Genomic DNA, 18,655 nt, shown 5'->3' with positions numbered 1-18,655 from the left:
CGTTCACCACTAGACCAGCTCGGTGGGTTAAATGAATTCCAAACCTCTTGTCTCTTTTCACCGTACAACAGTGTTCATTGTGTGTTAGCGGGCAGTATAACAAAAGACGATTGTAAAACGGACCTATTCTTTACAAAAAGGGTTCTCCTTTTTGTCCGTTTCTAGATCCCTGCAATTGTTATACTTTATATTACTTTCATAATAATTGGTAGGAATCCGTTACTTAGGCCCGCTATATCTGTCTTGGTACACTATGTTAAGGTCTATGTCAAGTTTTAAGGTTACTCGTTAGTTAATAATAATAATATTTTTACTCTTTCTTTAATAATAAATAACGCATCTTACAAAGTAGTTGATGAATTGATTTTAATAGTAGGTGACAACGGCGGGATAAAAAATGGAATATAAACATCTCATACATCATAATTTAAATTTATTTAATTTTAATCTAAATCGGCTTTTAAAATTTGATAAAAAGAACTTGTGAATTTACGTTTTAATTCGGGTTTATTTATTATTATTTTTTATAATAATAATAAATACTGGATTTATTATTATTATAAAAAATAATAATTCCAGTCAAAATGGACAATGCATATATGCATTGTCCATTTTAACTAAAGTATGACAAAAATGGGAGAAAAGAAAGACTGTGTCGGATCTTTTTAAATTTTATTATGAAGTAAGTTATTAAAATTTTATACTAACCGAGAATAATATAACTTGACTGCTGTATTTACTTTTATTTGTACATTAAAAATAAGAAGTTTTTTGTAAAATCCGTGATTCTGACTTCGTATAATACTTCTGACTTCGTATAATTTATATAAAAAGAACAAAAATCTGCGTGCAGGTCGATAAATGAAAATTTCACAACTTATACCGAATTTCATTTCGGTGTTATCAGTTTACGTATAGGAAAATGGATTAATATATATGTTTAATAATACGTTTTACTGAGTGTAACGAATCGAACAACGTAATAAAATTAAATGGATGATTTTTATTTATTTTGCGTCGGGGTATATTTTGTTGTCAGAATTTTTGCGGATTCTAGATAGGGGGTCTTCTCCGTCAACGTATTGCCGATCCCGTGCTTTTCCCTTATATTTAAAATACATTTTTCCCTCGTAGATCATCGTAAAAAATACGGCTTTCAATCCCTTCCTGCGTCGCGCAACACGTAACCTTAAAACAGTCAAGAAGTATTTTTATAGTATATTTTTAATCGATCTGGTAATCTTAAAAAAAAAAGTACGTATACTTACCACCAATAAAATAGGAAGAGGCTTGCGAGTAAAGATAGAAATAAGTTGAGATCGCGCCAGTCTCTGTAATAATAGGATACCGTTGCCATGAAAGCTTGTCCCAAACCGAATGGGATTTGGTATAATATCGATATTATTGTACGCCATTTGCCGCTTAATGATTCCATGCCTAGAAAATAATGTAAAACAAAACTAATTAAAGACAGATAAAACTGAAATTTAATAACTACAATCTTTGTACTACATTAATGTACTTAAATAATTTAATCGATAACGTTTCGTGTAATATACGTTTTTAAAGTTTGCGCTATTATTTTAAGTGGTAATTTTTTTAAATTTAATTTTTATCGCGCTAGGGTCGTTCAGTGATAAAAGAGACAAATGAGTGTAGAAAAATTATTTGTTGAAAGGCAATGAAACGACAATGCTAATTTTCAACATATTCCCCTACGTTTAGGCAGTTCTCCCGTCTTTCTGTCAGCTTTCTTATTCCACTTTTAAGTATCGTTTGCATCGGTGTCTGAGCCCTTCTTTTACGCATTCTTGACTCGCTCATTACTACCGAACACGGTGCCACGTAAAGATTTTTTAAGGACCAAATAAAAAAAAAATCTGTTGGTGCGAGGTGAGGGTTGTAAGTTGGATGCGGGAACACCTCCCGACCCGACTCTTGAATAGCTTCCCGATCTTTTGAGCGGTACGGGAGTCGGCGTTTCGTACATTATAATTAGGCCTATACATTTAGAGTCGAGTGTGGATTCTCAACCTGAGTGGACGTGTATTTCTAGCTCTCCGTTTTATGCGTTTTTGGTTTGGTTTTTTGCGGCTTTTTTATTGGACAAGTAGTGAATCATTTCGAGGTAAGGATAACGGACAGTTGTGTTAAATTTTGTGAATTTTGGTGACCGGACTGTGCTGTAATTACGTTTTTTCTGTTGTAACCTTTTTCTCCATAAGAGCCAATGTTAAATTGGCCGTTGAGGTTAGTGAAAATAAGATAAGTCAATAGACAAGTAACCACAAGTTTGTAACGTCACGGCTGTTGTAGTAAACAACAACTTAAAATAATTATCGACAAAATATGTTATATTAGTAGAGTTTTTTTGTAAGTATTTGAGGCTCTTATAAAGGGGATGTTCCTTTCCTAATAACTCCTTCCCTGACCAATATTTTCCAAAATCCTCTCGGATCGGATAGATCCGAGACCAATACCTTCCATAGACCCCCCCCAAATTTTTTTGGGGGGAACTTTTGGCCGGATGCATAATCGACACATAGAGGTGCCACAAAGCTGGTGGCATCAAGACTACAAGTTGGCTGGGTCCATTGTAGGACCTATATTCGTGTAGAAGGAGAGCGCTGCTACCGTGTTGGGGCACCGGACATGGTAGCATAGACTGTAAGGGCCCGTACAGAACCAATCTCTGTTATAACTGCGGTGGCGCTGGACACCGTATCCGGGAATGCAGAGAGGCATCCAGATGTCTTGATTGCCGTAGCCTAAACCACCGCACCGGGGGCACTGAATGCGGAATGAAGCGCGATGCCTAAAGTCTTACTAATTAATAACCATCGAAGCCTCCTATCCCATGACTTGATGGAGGAGACAGCTAATACTGGAGAGTACAACTTTGTTGTTGCCACTGAACCTAACGTATACTCTGTGGCTGGGTCTCGGTGGGTGCCAGATACCGCTGGGGATGTGGCTATCAAGAAAATTACTGGAAACTGGGACTATAGCTTATATTTGAGGACTGAAGGAGTCGTTGCGATAGAACTCTGTAACTATATATTGTTTGGGGTCTATGTAAGCCCGAATGTGACGCTCGCGGAGTACGAAGCCAGACTGCTCGGACTGCAGAGGATGGTCATGAACGCCCCAAAGAGGACAATTGTTATGGGTGACTTCAATTGCCGTACCGTAGCGGTTGGGGCTGGTTCCTCGAACAACAGAGGACTAGCGCTAGAAGAACTACTAGGAACTACTGGGCTTGTGTGCATCAGTGATGGGTCGCTCACTTTCTACGCTCGCGGGCATTCCTCTATCCTGGATCTGGTATTGATCGACGGTAGATTTCCACCAGACATGGTGAGCATGCAGGATTTGCAGGTCGAGACTCCAAGTGATCATTTGGCTGTTTCTGTTGAAATCCTTGATACTGAGACTCATGCTAGAAATCAACATCTATGCTTTAGACTTTCGGAACGGTAGGTAGAGACCATTGTTCGCAAAGTTGCTGCAAAAGCAACTGATGGCAGACCGGTCACGCCAGATACATTACAACAGATCATGATTACTGAGCTGGCCAGGCTCCCTGAAAGAGCTACCAGACATCACCCTGTCTATTGGTGGTCTTCCGATATTGCGGATCAACGCAGGGTTCTGCAATCCATGAAGAGGCGCGTGCAGAGACTTAGAACGAGAGCATACGGAGCTGATCGAGACCTGAACACGGCGATTACACAATACCGAGCAGCAAGAAAACAGTTAAACTTCATGATTAAGCATGTAAAAAGGCAGAAGTGGAGGGAGGTATGCAGTGAACTAGATGCTGATCCCTGAGGACGGGCGTACCAGGTAGTCATGAAGAGACTGGGAAGACGGTTGTTCGTCCTTAATAAGATAGAAGCTACACGACACATGGAAGCGCTTTTATATGTGTCACGCGGGTTGATACGGGCATCACGGAGCTAATACCTGGTGAACGCGGCAGGTTCACCCAGGATGAAGTGGCGACAGCGGTTAAAAGACTAAAAAATAAAAAGAGTCCAGGACCCGATGGTGTGCTAGCTGCAGTCATAAAGGGTCTGATGTCCGTCATCGCGTGCGAGATGACAGATATTGCGAGTTATGGGGTTTAGCATTGCTTTTTTCCTGCTTGCTGGAAAGCGTCAAGAACTGTTTTCTTGCCCAAACAACAGTCAGTTCCAGGGGCTCTCGAATATCGCCCTATAAGTCTCGTTAATAATATGGGAAAAGTCGTGGAGAGGCTCATCGCTAATAGACTAATTGAGGAGCTGGAAAACAACAACCTTCTCCATGAAAATCAGTTTGGCTTTAGCCGGGGGCGGTCAACTATTAACGCCATCAACAAAGTCGTTTCATGGGCTGCTACGGTGAGTGCTGGGACTTGGAGAACCAGGCGTATCCCGCTAATGATATTCCTGGATATAAGGAACGCTTTCGGTTTGGTACCTTGGTCAACTATATTGAGGGCACTTCAAAGAAAAAATATAAGCGAGTACATAGTGACGCAAGTAGCTATCTATCCGAGAGACGAACTGAAATTAATACGGTGGATGGTGTGGTAAGTCATCAGATCTTCGGTGGAGTCCCGCACGGGTTGTACTCGGACCCCTACTTTGGAACATCTTCTATGATGAAATTTTCCGACTTCAGTTCCCGCCGGGAGTGAATGTCGTAGGTTACGCGGACGACATCTCGTTGCTAGTGGAAGCCAGTACCTTAGATGAAGTGGTGGACAAGGGGAATATTACCTTAGAATTAGTGAATGAATGGCTCGTCAACAACAGTTTGGAGGTCTCTCCTTTCAAATGCAAGGGTATCCTCTTCACCGGTAGGAGGATACTCAGAAGATTAAATCTGCGCCTGAGAGGAGAGGCAATTGTCGAGGTGGAAAGGGCTAAATATCTAGGGGTGTTACTGGATAAACACCTGAAATACTCCAGTCATGTGGCCATGATCTGCGACAGAGTGGAAACAACAATCCGTGCCATGCGAGGTCTCTTTGCGGGACAAGGAATTTCACGTGCGTCGAAGAGGCGACTTTCACCTCGGTGATAAAGTCGTCTCTGTTGTACGCCGCCCCGGTACGGGCCGATGCGGTTAATGTCCAGCGCAACAGAAGAAAATTAACTAGCACTCATAGGAAGTCGCTTCTGGGCGTAGTTTCGGGGTACCGAACCTTATCGTATGATGCACTGTGCGTGCTTTCTTCGGTGCCCCCGATAGAACTGCAGATTAAAGGACGAAAACTAAGGGCGTTCGGTGTAGTCAAAGATGAGGCCAGTTCTATCATACGAGAACAATGGAAGGTGGCATGGGCGGGTTCAGCAGTGGCCGCATAGACCAGAAGAATTATCTCGGACCTGGATGCTTGGCTAGATCGCTCTCATGGCGAATTAGATTACCACACAACGCAACTCATGTCGGGACATGGTGCGTTTGAACAATACCTGTATAGGTTTGGCAGGAGAGAGTCACCAATCTGTTGTTACTGCGATGCGGTTGACGATGCCGAACACACTATTTTTGAGTGCAGACGATGGGAGGAACAACGTATAAATGCAGGACTGATGCATACCCGACCGGAGCAGCTCTTGGCTATGTCTGGAAACTGGAATAATTTTGCAATATTTGCAAGAACAGTTCTCAGAATAAAAGAAGATGAGGCAAGACGACTGGGATACTGATGGGTGTAGTTTATAGTAGGGCTGGGCGGACAGCCCCGTTCCTGAGGGCTCACATGCCCTGGTGTGTGGGTTCCCGTGATGGAGCGGGGACTCCTGGGTCCGTTAGGTGCGAATGAATGAAAAGACCGAGACCCGGCCGACGGTGTGGGTTCCCGGATGCGCTTTGGCGGCTTCGGCTCCTGCGTCGTCGGTTTGAGGCTGGCAAAAGGAAAGACCGAGACCCGGTCTCCGGCGGCGGCTGGGAACGGCATAGCCGGGCCTGGTTCTTCCGTTGGAGATTAGGGGCAGGGAATTAAAAGATCCGGAAAGAGCACGTCCCCGAGTCGAGTATAATTAATTGGATGTCCGGCTCGGAGATGTAGGGGGGGGGGAAGGCCTATACATTTTGAAAGAGAACCCGGCACATTTCCTCCTTCTTGCGGATTTGATTTTTTCTTGGGAAGCGGACTCGATTCGCTTATAAAATTTGCACGGGAAATACACTTTTTACCGTATTGTTTTAACAGCTGATTACCATTTATAAAATTTGTTTTAAGTATTTACCTCATACAGTATCAGTAAAAGCATATTCGTATAATAATAGAAAAAATATGTATATATTTAATTATGTTGACTGATTGAAAGGAAAAATGCATCTTGTTTTTTAATTAGAAAATTATGAGTTTTTCTGTGTATCCTTTTTTATTAAAAATTAAAAACGGCAGCCAAATTTAGTCGCTAATAACTTCAGTGGTTAATGTGACATAAAAAAAAGAAAAAAGAAACGATCGATAAAGTTTTCATAATTATTATGTAGATTTAAACGGTAGAAAATATTTGGCGAAAGGTTTAATTATAATATATATATTTTCTTTCGATGAATTGTTTTTATACTAAAATGTACGATAAAAAAAATCGATTTTTAACATGTAGTTTTATACCGGTAAGGCGAAGGACTTCAATCTTTATTGAAACGTTTATTTCAGATGACGTCACACAGTAAACAGCCTTAAAACCCTTTCGTTTAGCGGTGAATTTTTCATAACGTTTAAAAAATCTCTTCGTTTCGATCCGTGAAAACTTTAAGAATTTATATTTACAGAGATTCAAGTGTTTACTTTGGTCTTTTCTCGTAATATTTTTGCTACCTTTCATATTCTGTAGTGAAATTGAAAGAGGTCGGTTACAAATTTTTATTTAACTTACAACTTTCCAATAATTGTGTCCAGTAAGATAAGAAGAAATTTTAGAATAACAATTTTATTAAAGAATTCTATTTAATACTATTAAAAGAAGAAATTAAATTAAGTAACTCTAAATGCGGTAGAATTTTTGCCCGTGACTTCAGCTCTGATAATTTAAGTCGATCGACTACAAATCGAGCCAAACGTCTTAATAAAACGTTTTCAGCCTCTTCGATTACTTGCTGCTCTTTTTTGTTAATTAGAAAGATGATTGTTTAGAGTACGGTCGAAAATTCTGTTGAATTTGAAACCTATCTGCCGTTTAGTAAGAGAGGCGGCTGAAATGTAATACACGCTGAAACGTAACGGGGGAATAAAATCTCACACAAAGCGTACGTAATTTCATTGTTCTACTATTAACGTTCTAAAACTCGTTGACCCACGTCCTCTCATTTTCTGGCGATCGACATCGTTATGAAGTCTAGCAACGGTACGCCTGTTGTGACGAAGCGCGTCTAAAACGACGTGTCGTGATTGAATTTTCAACAGCGGAAAACATGAACGCCGGTGACATTCATGGTCCTCTGAAATCCATTAACGGTGATGAAAATGTCGATGGAAGTACTACGAGTTTGCGTGCGATAAATCTTTGTGTATCACAAGATAGCAAAGCGAATATCGAGGATGAATCTCGCAGTGGTCGACCGGTTCCTGTTACCGGTGCAGTGGATGAATCGATTGAAAATGACGTCGCATCACACAACGACGCGCGGCACGCAGGTAGATATATATCGAAAGAACGAGTAGGACACATTATTGAACAACTGGGATGGTGTAACGTCTGTTCGCGACGGGTGCTACACACACTCAAAGAAAAGAATAAATAACAACTAAAGGGATGTTGCGATCGGCTTCTGAAACGTTATAGTGACGCGAAATGATTTATTTTTTATTATCGTCAAATTCAAATTCAGGAGATGTGCGTGTCGCGTGTAACAGTCCACCCAGTCGATAATTCTGCCGCTGTAATACTCGACCGCACACATCGCTGTTTCGTCGATGTTCTTGTGAAGTTGAAATTTGAACCTATTCTATACCTTCGTATTCACCAGATTTGGGGACCTACGAAGCAGCTTCAGACCGACAAGGCTTGGCACGACTTTTGTATAGTTACACTTGCTGCAGTATATATTGATGAATGAAAGCAACGGAAGACAGTTTCATCTCTGATTCACTAGTAGCCTTACCTTATAATTATTCGTTTCACTGTTTCGAACGGTCGCGTTGAATAAATAAATAAATCTTTTGTCGAGATCGGTTCACAATAATACATTATATAGATACGTAACGAATAGTTAAATATGCTACTCCACGGATAAAAACGGAACTGTCCGAGATTTGCTTGGATGGATCAAGGAAAACCGTGGTAAAACCTTGATCAGAGCAGAATCACAAAATAAACAGTTATTAAAAATTAAAAGTAGATGGGATTAATTATTTGAAAATATAAACACATGAAGTAACCTTAAGGAGAATATATCAGGAATAGGAAATTACTACAAAATAATTCGCAATTCGGAAGGAGTTAACGAAAAATGTTTGAGTTCATATTTACGTACACGTTACAAGGGTGTAGAAAAACTTTTAAGGTTTCTCAATTTTCTAATTAGAATTAATTAAAAATTTAAGACAGAGTAATATTTTTTGTGTAAAAGAAAAAAACCTATTAATTCTGTTTTAAAAAAATTTGAGAGAATATTTTTTTAAACGTTGATTTATTAAAAATGGCTATCGAAGCATAATTTTCCCGTAAGCCGATTTATTGCGTTGAGTTTTACAAAATAAAATGTTCCCGTTATCTGATCTGGTAGAAGGGGATATTGTTAAAGCGGCCATTCTTTTTAGAAAATATTGTGCATTTATTACACTAGGATAAGTTAACTTTAAATTTTCTAATTATCTATATGCATGATTCGTACTTATGGGCGTCAAAAAATTATCCGACAGCCCGTTTTTGTTTCTTGAAAATTAATTCTGAATTTTGAGGGAGTTTTCTTAGTTTTATAATGTTCTCTGGTTCTCAACTACGATCAGTTTGGTTACAGCATATAACAGCGTCTGATTGTATAAATGACATAGATATGCATTTTTTTACTAGTTCGAGGAGATATCTCTCTCGTCTCAGTCTACCTTCCTCTGCGAAACCATTGACCAGGGAAGAGAAGATATGTGAAATAGAGCGGCTTTACAAACAGCATATTACACTAAGTTCTATTAAATTCTCCTTATTGCTTGAAAATTAAAAATAAAAACATTTATGAATTCAAATAAAACTTACTCGAAAACTCTATGTAAAATTTCAATAAAAAATATATATACGAGGTTCGACTATTAAATAACGATACTAATGCTGTAAAATATTTTATTTTAAATTTATACATATTTAGTTATTATCTCCTTCAAATATACACCCCACCCCTCCTCTAAGCCTACAACGCTTCAAGCGAATTTTCCTTCGTTCGAAACAGTGCGGAAGTTTTCTGTGAGCTCTTTCATGACGCGTGCCGCTTTTTCTTTCACAGCTTCAACGGTCTAAAATCGTGTTCCTTTTAATGCAGATTTGACCTTGGGACAGATAGAAGTCACACGGTGCCAGGTCAGGCGAATAAGGCGGATGGTGTAACACTTACACTCGGCTTGAAACATCTCGACAGACAATGCAGTGTAAGCCTGTTGCATTGTCCTGATGAAGAACGCACGACTTGTTCTTCCGCATTTCGCGTCGTTTTTATCTTAATTTTTCACGGAGTTGAGTAAGGACGTTGAATAAAAACAAGAATATCTAACCGACGGTCAGATCGGATCAGATTATCAATTTTTTTCAATACGAGTATTTTTATCAGTTTTTGACGTGGAAGGGAGAGCCGGGCGAACATCTTCTTCTGTTTAACGTCTTCTCGGCCGCCTTGGAAACGCTTAAACCACTCAAGAACCCGCGCACGTGATAAACATTCATGCCGTATACTTTGGTTTTTTAAATAAAAGATAAGTTCCAGTAGCGATATTTCCAAGTTTTATACGAAATTTGACGACAATTCTTTGCTCTAAATAAAACGCTTATTATTTTTTCGGCAAAATAAAAAAACAGATATTATCCAAACGAAGGCCACGGGTAGACTAATGTCTACAGAAACTGGAGTAGCAGCAATCGAAAGAGAAGGCTCGGACGAGCCTTCTCTTGAATCAGATGTCGCTCGTACGAATTTGGCGCATGCGCAGTTCTTCTGTAGCAGCATTAGTCTCGTAATTATTAAATATATATAATCGATTAAAAAAATAAAAATATTCGTATATCGTGTCAAATATTTTTTATTTTAATTCTAATTTTTCATTAAAGATATTTGGAACCACAGTTTACCGGTTAATAAAAACCATTTTGGATTTATCATAGATTTTTCATAGGTTTCCTAACGGTATTTTCTCCCTGTATTTCAGAGTGCTGCATGTGTAACCGTGGAGTAATTTACACACGTACAACATCTACTCGTCTCCCTAAATCTGAATAAATATCCATCTTCAACAGTCGACACCGTTTTAGTCTCCGTTTTAATTTGTAATGTTTATTATTTAAGAAATTATTTTTCACCTCGCAGAAGTTTCTGCGTAACTGTACATGAACTGCTTTTACATGTACGAATTATTTACAAGCGGGTTTGTTCATTTATATTTTTTACGCAGCTCGTCCCACGAAGAAACGGAAAAACTTCAGGTCGTGTTCTGCTGGCGAAAATAATGAAAATTTCATAGAAACATAGGTCTAGAAAAGCTTTGTTTTCGAATTAAGGCTGGCGAAAGGTTTCGCCCTGATTTCTAACAAAAGCTCTTCTAACAAAAAGAAGCCCTACTGTAATTTTTGGGACCCAAATTAAGGATTAAATTCGGTGGTTTCTTATGAAATTTAAGCTGCGAAGTAGGATAAAACAGGTTTCAGAACTGTAACTCCAGTAGTTTTAAAGATATCCGACGTAAAATATAAAATTCGGTGTTGAAAAACAAGTTTATTTTTAGGTTGTAGTAAAGTAGCTTTGTTAATTGACAAAAGAATGCGGAAGATTTAGAACAAAAACTTAAAGAGAATTTAATTCTGAGAAAAATAAGAAGTAAACAAACACTATTAAAAATCGGTTTTTATTGACGTAAAACAGACAAAAAATAGACGGTCGTCCGTCGTATTATTATTTCTGTACGTAATAAACATATTTTTAAAAACAAAAATGCTCATTACTGAAAATAATGTTTTTAAAAGTACAAAAGTTATAAAACAATATCTTAGCTGTATATATCCAATAATTTACGCTGGTAAAACGAAATAATTACGTAAAAACTTAATTCACAGCTAGTACACTTCCTTTTTCTATCGGTGAAAAGTGCTAAACGGCCCCCGTTTTGGTTAGGGTTTTTTAACCAGACTTTTTTTTTAAATCAAAATTTGGTTGTTCTTATGGCGGCCGACTCGATTCCAACGCTTGAAATCCAACAATTGAAGTACACTTGTAATATAGGCATTAAAAAAACCCTTTTGGCACGCCGGAAGGCGGACGTAGATTTCACCGGTGCTAAGTAGGAAATAAAAAAGATTTCCACCTTAAAATTAAGAAAAACTTTAAATTTACTCAACACGGCAATGTTTGCGTGTGAAAAAATGTTTCACGTATTTAGCGTACGACAAGCCCATCTTCTTACAGTTCCAGCAACATTTTGGTCATCCCTTGCCGTAAGGGTTAGTCATATCAAAAATCGTTTCAGACGAAAGTTTTAGGTAATGTTTAAAGGACTAACGACCACTTAAACCGTTTCGATACTGGGCCTATTAAGGGAGGTACGATTCTTTTGTCTTCGAAACGTCTTTTTTTCCACCCTATGGGCCAATGGTTGGTGATACCAGAAAACTTTACTTTAGTAATTTCTTTGGCCCTTATCCAAAGAATACTAGGAACTTTAAACGAATTCGATATTTTACTCTGTAAGAAAGTTGTAGTGATATTTTTTTTCGAAAAAGGCCCCCCATTTCCACTTCTATGGTCCGATTTTGCCCATTAACGAACTCGACCGACATTTTGGGTCGTTATATTTTACGTATCAATTTGAAAGTGATTGGCACAAAATTACGGCAGTTGTCCTGTCCACAAGAAAGTGAATTATATATATATATAAACTTTTGAACTGACGGTGGTTTTTGGATCTGGGGGATGTGAAACGCGAAGATATGTCGAAATTTTCTAGAAGTCGAATCATGGTACCCGTTACAATAGGTAGCTTTCCTATGACTACCTAAATGTAGGATTTAATCGCGGGATCGGCACTATCACAGAATAAATTTCACGATAGCCGTTCGTATTTTTAATATTAAGTTTAAGGACAATTATTTACGTATTGTCATTGTATATCGATAGGTTAATTTTATCCGAATCGCTTTCATGACTTTGTAGTTGAAAATTATCACTATTAAGTACGATCGGATGTGAAAGTAAAAGCTGACATTTTATGCGTCATTTTTTTCTTTTTGTGCATGTTATAAATACACGCGTGTATACTATATGAACACAATCGCTTGATCGTTTCGTTTTTTTAACTTTTGATAAGAATATGTAGGTTTTAAAAACCCGTAGATAATTGTATGTATGAGGCTATTAACATTTCTCTCGCTTAAATGAATTGAGATCTTGTAAGTAAATTTTTAGATTTCACCGGGTTTCAAAGAAATTTCACAAAATTCTTTTAAGATCGATTTAAAGTTTGATGTAGGTAAAAAACGTCGGCCGAAATCCTTTTTTACTGAATTAATTATAATAATAACAACAACATAGACTAAAAACAGAAATAAAAAGAGAAATTCACACTAGAGGAGTGTCGCCGTAGCAACAAATAGTTAATGTTTACTAACCGTCTGGTAGATCTGATTCAAATCTCGGAACTTACACGTACGATATAATACAAGTATATAAAAAGACATGATTCAAATCCAACACGCTTTTCAACCGTGTTCTTATTTTTTATTGTGCGTTTAAAAAATAAAAAGCCAGCAAAAAATCAGCCGATACCAGCATAAGAACAGCAACAAATGAAATGACCACGAGAACGACTGACGTAGTAATGATGTCAATTTTGAAAACCTTATGAAGTTTTTGTCGTTTAAAGATTTTATTGTTTTAAATAATTTAAAATTTAATTATTTAAAAATTAAATTTAAAAATCTCACATTAACAAAGTTCCAATGTTACGAGAGATTTTTCTTAGTCGTGTTTTTTGTTTTTAAATAATAATTAAGTCGTGAATAATTGACGTTTTACGAAACCTTCTGTTTCTTTCCTTGTGTAGGAGATATTTACTACTTAAATAAATCTATTACTTTGATCCGCAATTAATAAAACATTATGTCGGTCGAATTAGAAACGGATAAAGATAATTCCAAGTTTTTATTTGTTTTTTCAGGTAATATTTTTTAAAAATTTATCGACAGACTATTATTGTTTCTGCAAATAAAGTATTTTAAATAGAGTTGTAGGAAAACTTTTTAAAAGGTTCGATTTATCTATTAAAAATAACAACGGACGCGTAATAGAGACGTTTTTTGTAAGCCGTAGTATTGTGTTGGGTTACAAAAGAAAAAACTAAATAAAAAAGGTTTTGTATCTGGTTTAATTGAGGTGGATATTATTATTACTTTTTTTAAAGATCAAGTGATTATTCTCTTTATCAAGGTTTAAAAATATAGAAATATAAACAGAAGGTGAAGTTGAAATTTTTATTTTTTCTAAATGTCGGTCTACATATTATAGCTTATCAGCGCCAATGATCTGACAGCCCATTTTTGTACCTTGAAAACTCATTCTATTTTTTGAGCGAGTCCCCCGAAAGATGTCATTACTACGAGAACATGTGAGGGCATAATAAATATTTAATAGTGACGACACCTTAGCGGCTTAGCTTAGCTAAACGGTACGGTTTGATGATTTTGTTGCCGATGAAATCGATTAGATAACCCAAGAAAATTTGCCATCTAATAAAACATACAGGAATTTCTCTTTATCGCCGATATAAATAAGTCACTGTCGTTAGCGTCGAAGGAAATTATGTCCACGCGATCAGCACATGTTACGTCTAGCTGAAAAGGACACCGCAGCAGTTTTATCCATGTTAGATGGTTAAAATCTACCTATAGAATAATTTTTGGGTCATCTGCAAAGATAGTAACGATAGCGGTTCATGATTTCGATACAAATCTTTAATTAAAAATAAAAAAAAAGCAGAGACCGGCGATCCGCAGAACGGTATATTTTGAATTTGATCATTTTTGTATCGCTTTAAAGCAGAATTACATTAAAATTAATATAAAAATTGAATATCGATAACGTCGTCTTACAAATAACAAAACTGGTAATCATCGTTCCACCGGTAGCAAGCGCTAAGAAGAATCTTAGGAGAAGAAATAACCAGAGCGATGTCACGTATGATGATGCTATTCCGCTGGTAACTTGTATTAAAATAGCTACCATTAAAGGCAATTTTCTTCCATGCCTAAACAAAAAAAAAATCATTTATTATTAAATAAATAATTTCATTTTCTTAAGTAATAAATTAATTATTAAATAATAGAGAAGAAATCTTATCCGATAAAAGTTCGAGGGTTGTCCTGATAGTAAAAACAATTTTTGTTTTATAACGTATTTATTGCTTAAATATACTGATTATAATTTACCTTTTTTAAGCTATTTTCCCGCATATTCACCTCTTAATTTCAAGAAGCCTTTGTCAAATCGTGGCACTAGTGTTTGTCGAAATCGCAACAGCTGGGATTCGCTCGGAGCGATATGTGAGCTGTGCGACGGATGATTGAAAACAATCCGTCCGAAACCTTCGAGAAGACTGTGAGAAGGCTTTGTGTTTTGAAAGCGTTTGAATTTTTTTAACTTTGAAGGCGATCGAGAACGACGCCGCCGAGTGTTTGACGTTTACTGTCTGGTTTGTAGTAGGAAAACCCACGTTTTATTTTGCGAACCAAATTTCATCGGCGACTTTACGGTACCGCTTCAGAAATGACGTAGCAGCAGATGTGCGTTCTTTTGTGATTGTCTGCAGACATTTTCGGGATCCATCGGACACAAATTTTACGGTAATTTAGGTGAACGGTTACGATCTCACGTAACAGAGACCTTTCTTTTCTGTTTAGCCTCTGGAACCACCGTAAGGTATTACTTCAGAAGGGGAATGTAAATGAAGTCTTAGTCTTATATAATCGATGAGATGACTGCATTGTAAGGCCTGAAATGACCGTACAAGACTTAGTCATGTAGTCATCTCAGGAGATGACCGGTTAATTCCTGAGACGAGTGGTGAATTGAAACCCGACCGCCAAAGAACACAGGTAGCCACGATCTAGTATTTAAATACGTATAAAATTAGCCTTTGCTAGGATTTAAACCTTAGAACTCTCGACTTCGAAATCAGCTGATTTACGATGACAAGTTCACCACTAGACCGACCCGGTGGGCTACGTAACAGAGACCCCGTGGGGGGAGACACCCGCCTTGTGTCGCTTCCGGTCGCCCCCCCTGTTTCCTAGCCCTCATGGGCTTTATCGGGAAAGGTAACAGTGACCGTGAACTTACAGGAGTTAGTTTAACGTGAAACGCCGGTTCTCTTTAGCGTGTTTGTCGATCTGCTCTTTTAGCCATTCGGTAATGAGAGTAGGACGGACGTCCTGAATGCGAACAGATGTTATCCCTCCCGGTAAATAAACGACACCATTTGCTTACGTTTCTTTCATTCATACGCTGCCACTGTGTACGGCAGTAATCTGACGATGAATTTCCACAGGACTAACGCCTTCTGCATTCAAATAAGGCACGATCGATCGTACTTCACAGTCGGCGGGATTTTATATTCTTTATTCGTTAAAAAAAGTCGAGCTCCTCCTTAAGAATGGCGCTTGAAATCATATTGTATCTAATCTTATACTACTTAAATATTTATTGTAATTCAATTCAAAAAAAAAAAAAGACAAGTACTAAGACAGCTTCAAGCAAGTTAATTCTCGAATTTTTGTGATGCTTCATCAATTGGATTTTCCGCAGCTTTGTTTCTGCAACGTTTACTCCAGAAAAGTTTTTCTCTTCAGCTTGTTGCCACCTTCTTCAATCCAGTTCTGACCCGACTTTCACGACATGTGAATCGTCCTTGTGTGTGTCTCTCTCTCTCTCGTATAGGTCCAGTTCAAATTGCCACGATGTGTGGATGCTTGCGACTCACTCTCTTTTGTCGCCCGTGGGCATTCTTTCTCTCGCCTTTGTGCACTCTCATTTGTCGTCTATGTGCATTCTCATTTGTCGCCTTTGTGCATTAACACTCGTCGCCTTTGTGCTGAAACTATTCGTCAGATCTATTCTTTCAACTCCGCATTTTCATCCCTGGAAAACTCTCATTTTGCTCAAACTCCAAATTACTCCTCTTCCCTCTCATTATTGTCTACCCCTCCTGCTGAACGAAATCCATGTTTTTCACCCTCTGGTCTTCTCTTCTTGATTTTGCTCGCTCGCCCCTCAGTATGTTTACGCCATTGCGTAAAGTTGCGTTATTTCCAATGAATTCAAAGTTAGGGTTGGGTCTTGCTGTTGCTACAGGCTTGGTAAATTTAATTACTCTGTTTCGTTTTGTGGTTGTCATATGTATATCTGTTTGATTATATTTGTTTGGTTTATTCGAGTCCTGGCGTCAGTCAGACGGGCGATTCTGTCATCTTAATAGTGACCGCATGTTCTTTTCTCGTATTATTTATTGCTGCCTTCACGCACCCTTTTTTATTTGGTTCCCATGTATATATATATATATTTACTCAAATCTAGCAATAGCGAAGTATTGCCGTGTCGCTAGATTATACAAATATTTAAGGTTGATATACACTCTTTTTTGTTTATTGTAAACGAAAAGGCATAAATTATTGTTTGTAAATAACCGGGGGATAAGAACTTTCTGTTTTTCTACCAAGAAAAAATAATTAAGAGGCAAAACGATATTTATGATTTCTAGTGTAATTGATTTTATTTTTTATAACTACGGCTATTTTCTTTAATGAATATAAAATTGTTATACTTATCGGCCAGTATCCCGAAGATGAGATTTCCAATAAGAACGCCAAACATGAACGATGTTTGCGTTAGAGGAACCAAATGTTTTTTGTCGCATACTAAATCCCACTGAAAAAAAATACATTTTAATTAGTTTAATAAATATATATTTTAATAATTATTTTAAATAATAACAATAAGATTTTATGGTAAATAAATTATTCATAGTTTACCGTAAAAATACACAACTAATTGTTTAACGGGAATGCCTGACCTGTTAATCGGCTTATAATGAAGTATAAACTAATCCCCTTCGATTTTATCATTATGGAACGCCTTTGTTTTTAATATATACAATAGATTTTATTTATCTTGTCAGCCGATCTGATTCTTTGCCGAGTTATTTCTACTTTCACGGTAAACAAATGAAAAACAGAATTTTTCGTTCTTCAAGGAGGCTGTTTTAGAATTACACGCGTAACGTGTAAACTGTAACACGTATTTGCATCGTGTGGAGAATTTGTTTCATTTGATACCTCACTTGATTTTAAATATAAAAGAAATCTTTCGTTTTTACACTGTATTATAATCTATATTCTATAATGTACGTGTTTTTAAACATGATAATGTTTAAATAGCGATTTTTTGTTCCTAAGATCCCAGTTAAAGTAAAAGTAAACTTAAACGGTGAACGTTTAACAATATTAATTATGTTAATCCTCTCATAGCTCACAGAGCTGTTATTTGCTATGAGGCTGTCTCATGCTTCAAAGCCCTGATGGACTTTAACGGGAGTCGTCTTTCGCCCTGTGACTTTTTACATCTCATAGTAATAAGCCTGGCCTCGTTGGGATGCCACCGATGTAAATACCTCGGTAGACATTTACGTAGGTGATTTTTGGACTCGTTTTGCCTTCGATGAAGGCCTCTGAAGAAATGCTATCGGTGCCGATAGTAAAACCAATATCGTCTTGTTTTGTAATGGATACCTTCAAAATCGGGCCATCTGGCAGCAGTCCGGTTTAATACTTCATTGAAATTAAGTTGGTGCGTGCGAATAGTTGACTAAATTATCGATATCACGCCACGGGCACTGTGAGGGCGTTGTGTTTGGATATACTAAATCGTTTATAATTGGTACTCGTTTTCGGCTTTCTTTGTTACGCCTTTTATTGAACCCCCTGTTAGACTTTTAATCGATCCTTTTCCTTTCATGATGTGTTCCATCCTTATTATGTTTCTTTTTTTGAATCGTTTTGATTAAGGGAAATTGTTCGGTCTAACAGGAATGTGCCTGTAGGGATCCTAGTGATCGGAGGCTGAGTTTTCCAGAGTCGGGATCGTCGAATAAATAGCGATATGAAGCTCCTCCCGTTCCTCATCGCTGTTGTCATGGTCTCTTCTGCTTTGACCCTCCCGCTCTAACGGTTCTACAGTTTTTTTTTGAAATTGATCCTTGGATTTCTTTTTTAACAATTTTTTATTTTTAAGCGTTACATCGGATCGTATGTTTAATAATTAAGTCCTATCATTTTAATTTTAGATTGAATATTTCCATGTTTTCTAGAATATTTGAGCGTTTTCTTTTTTCTGCGTAATGTAATACTTTAATAGATTTTAGCATCTCATCTGGAATATGTCCTTTTTCTATCAGATGTTTTGCATA

At 37.5% G+C, this 18,655-nt stretch overlaps 1 protein-coding gene across 2 annotated transcripts in view; it reads right to left on the bottom strand.

Annotated features, from left to right (window-relative positions):
- The window catches only part of LOC142327967 (organic cation transporter protein-like), a 77,204-nt gene that overhangs the window by 38,530 nt on the left and 20,019 nt on the right, over positions 1-18,655 (bottom strand). For both annotated transcript variants that reach the window (XR_012757132.1, XM_075371392.1), the window contains exons 4-6: positions 17,015-17,118; positions 14,289-14,443; positions 1,269-1,437 (exon numbers count right to left, since the gene is read on the bottom strand). Coding sequence is in view for 1 of the 2 variants with exons in the window: in XM_075371392.1 (XP_075227507.1) it covers positions 1,269-1,437; positions 14,289-14,443; positions 17,015-17,118 (428 nt within the window). In the remaining variant the exon portion in view is untranslated. The remainder of the gene's footprint in view (positions 1-1,268; positions 1,438-14,288; positions 14,444-17,014; positions 17,119-18,655) is intronic.

This window comes from Lycorma delicatula, chromosome 7, assembly GCF_047948215.1.
Source record: "Lycorma delicatula isolate Av1 chromosome 7, ASM4794821v1, whole genome shotgun sequence".
NCBI classification, from domain to species: Eukaryota; Metazoa; Arthropoda; class Insecta; order Hemiptera; family Fulgoridae; genus Lycorma; species Lycorma delicatula.
The sequence above is the reverse complement of the archived record's forward strand: the minus strand, read 5'-3'. Positions and strand labels throughout refer to the sequence as shown.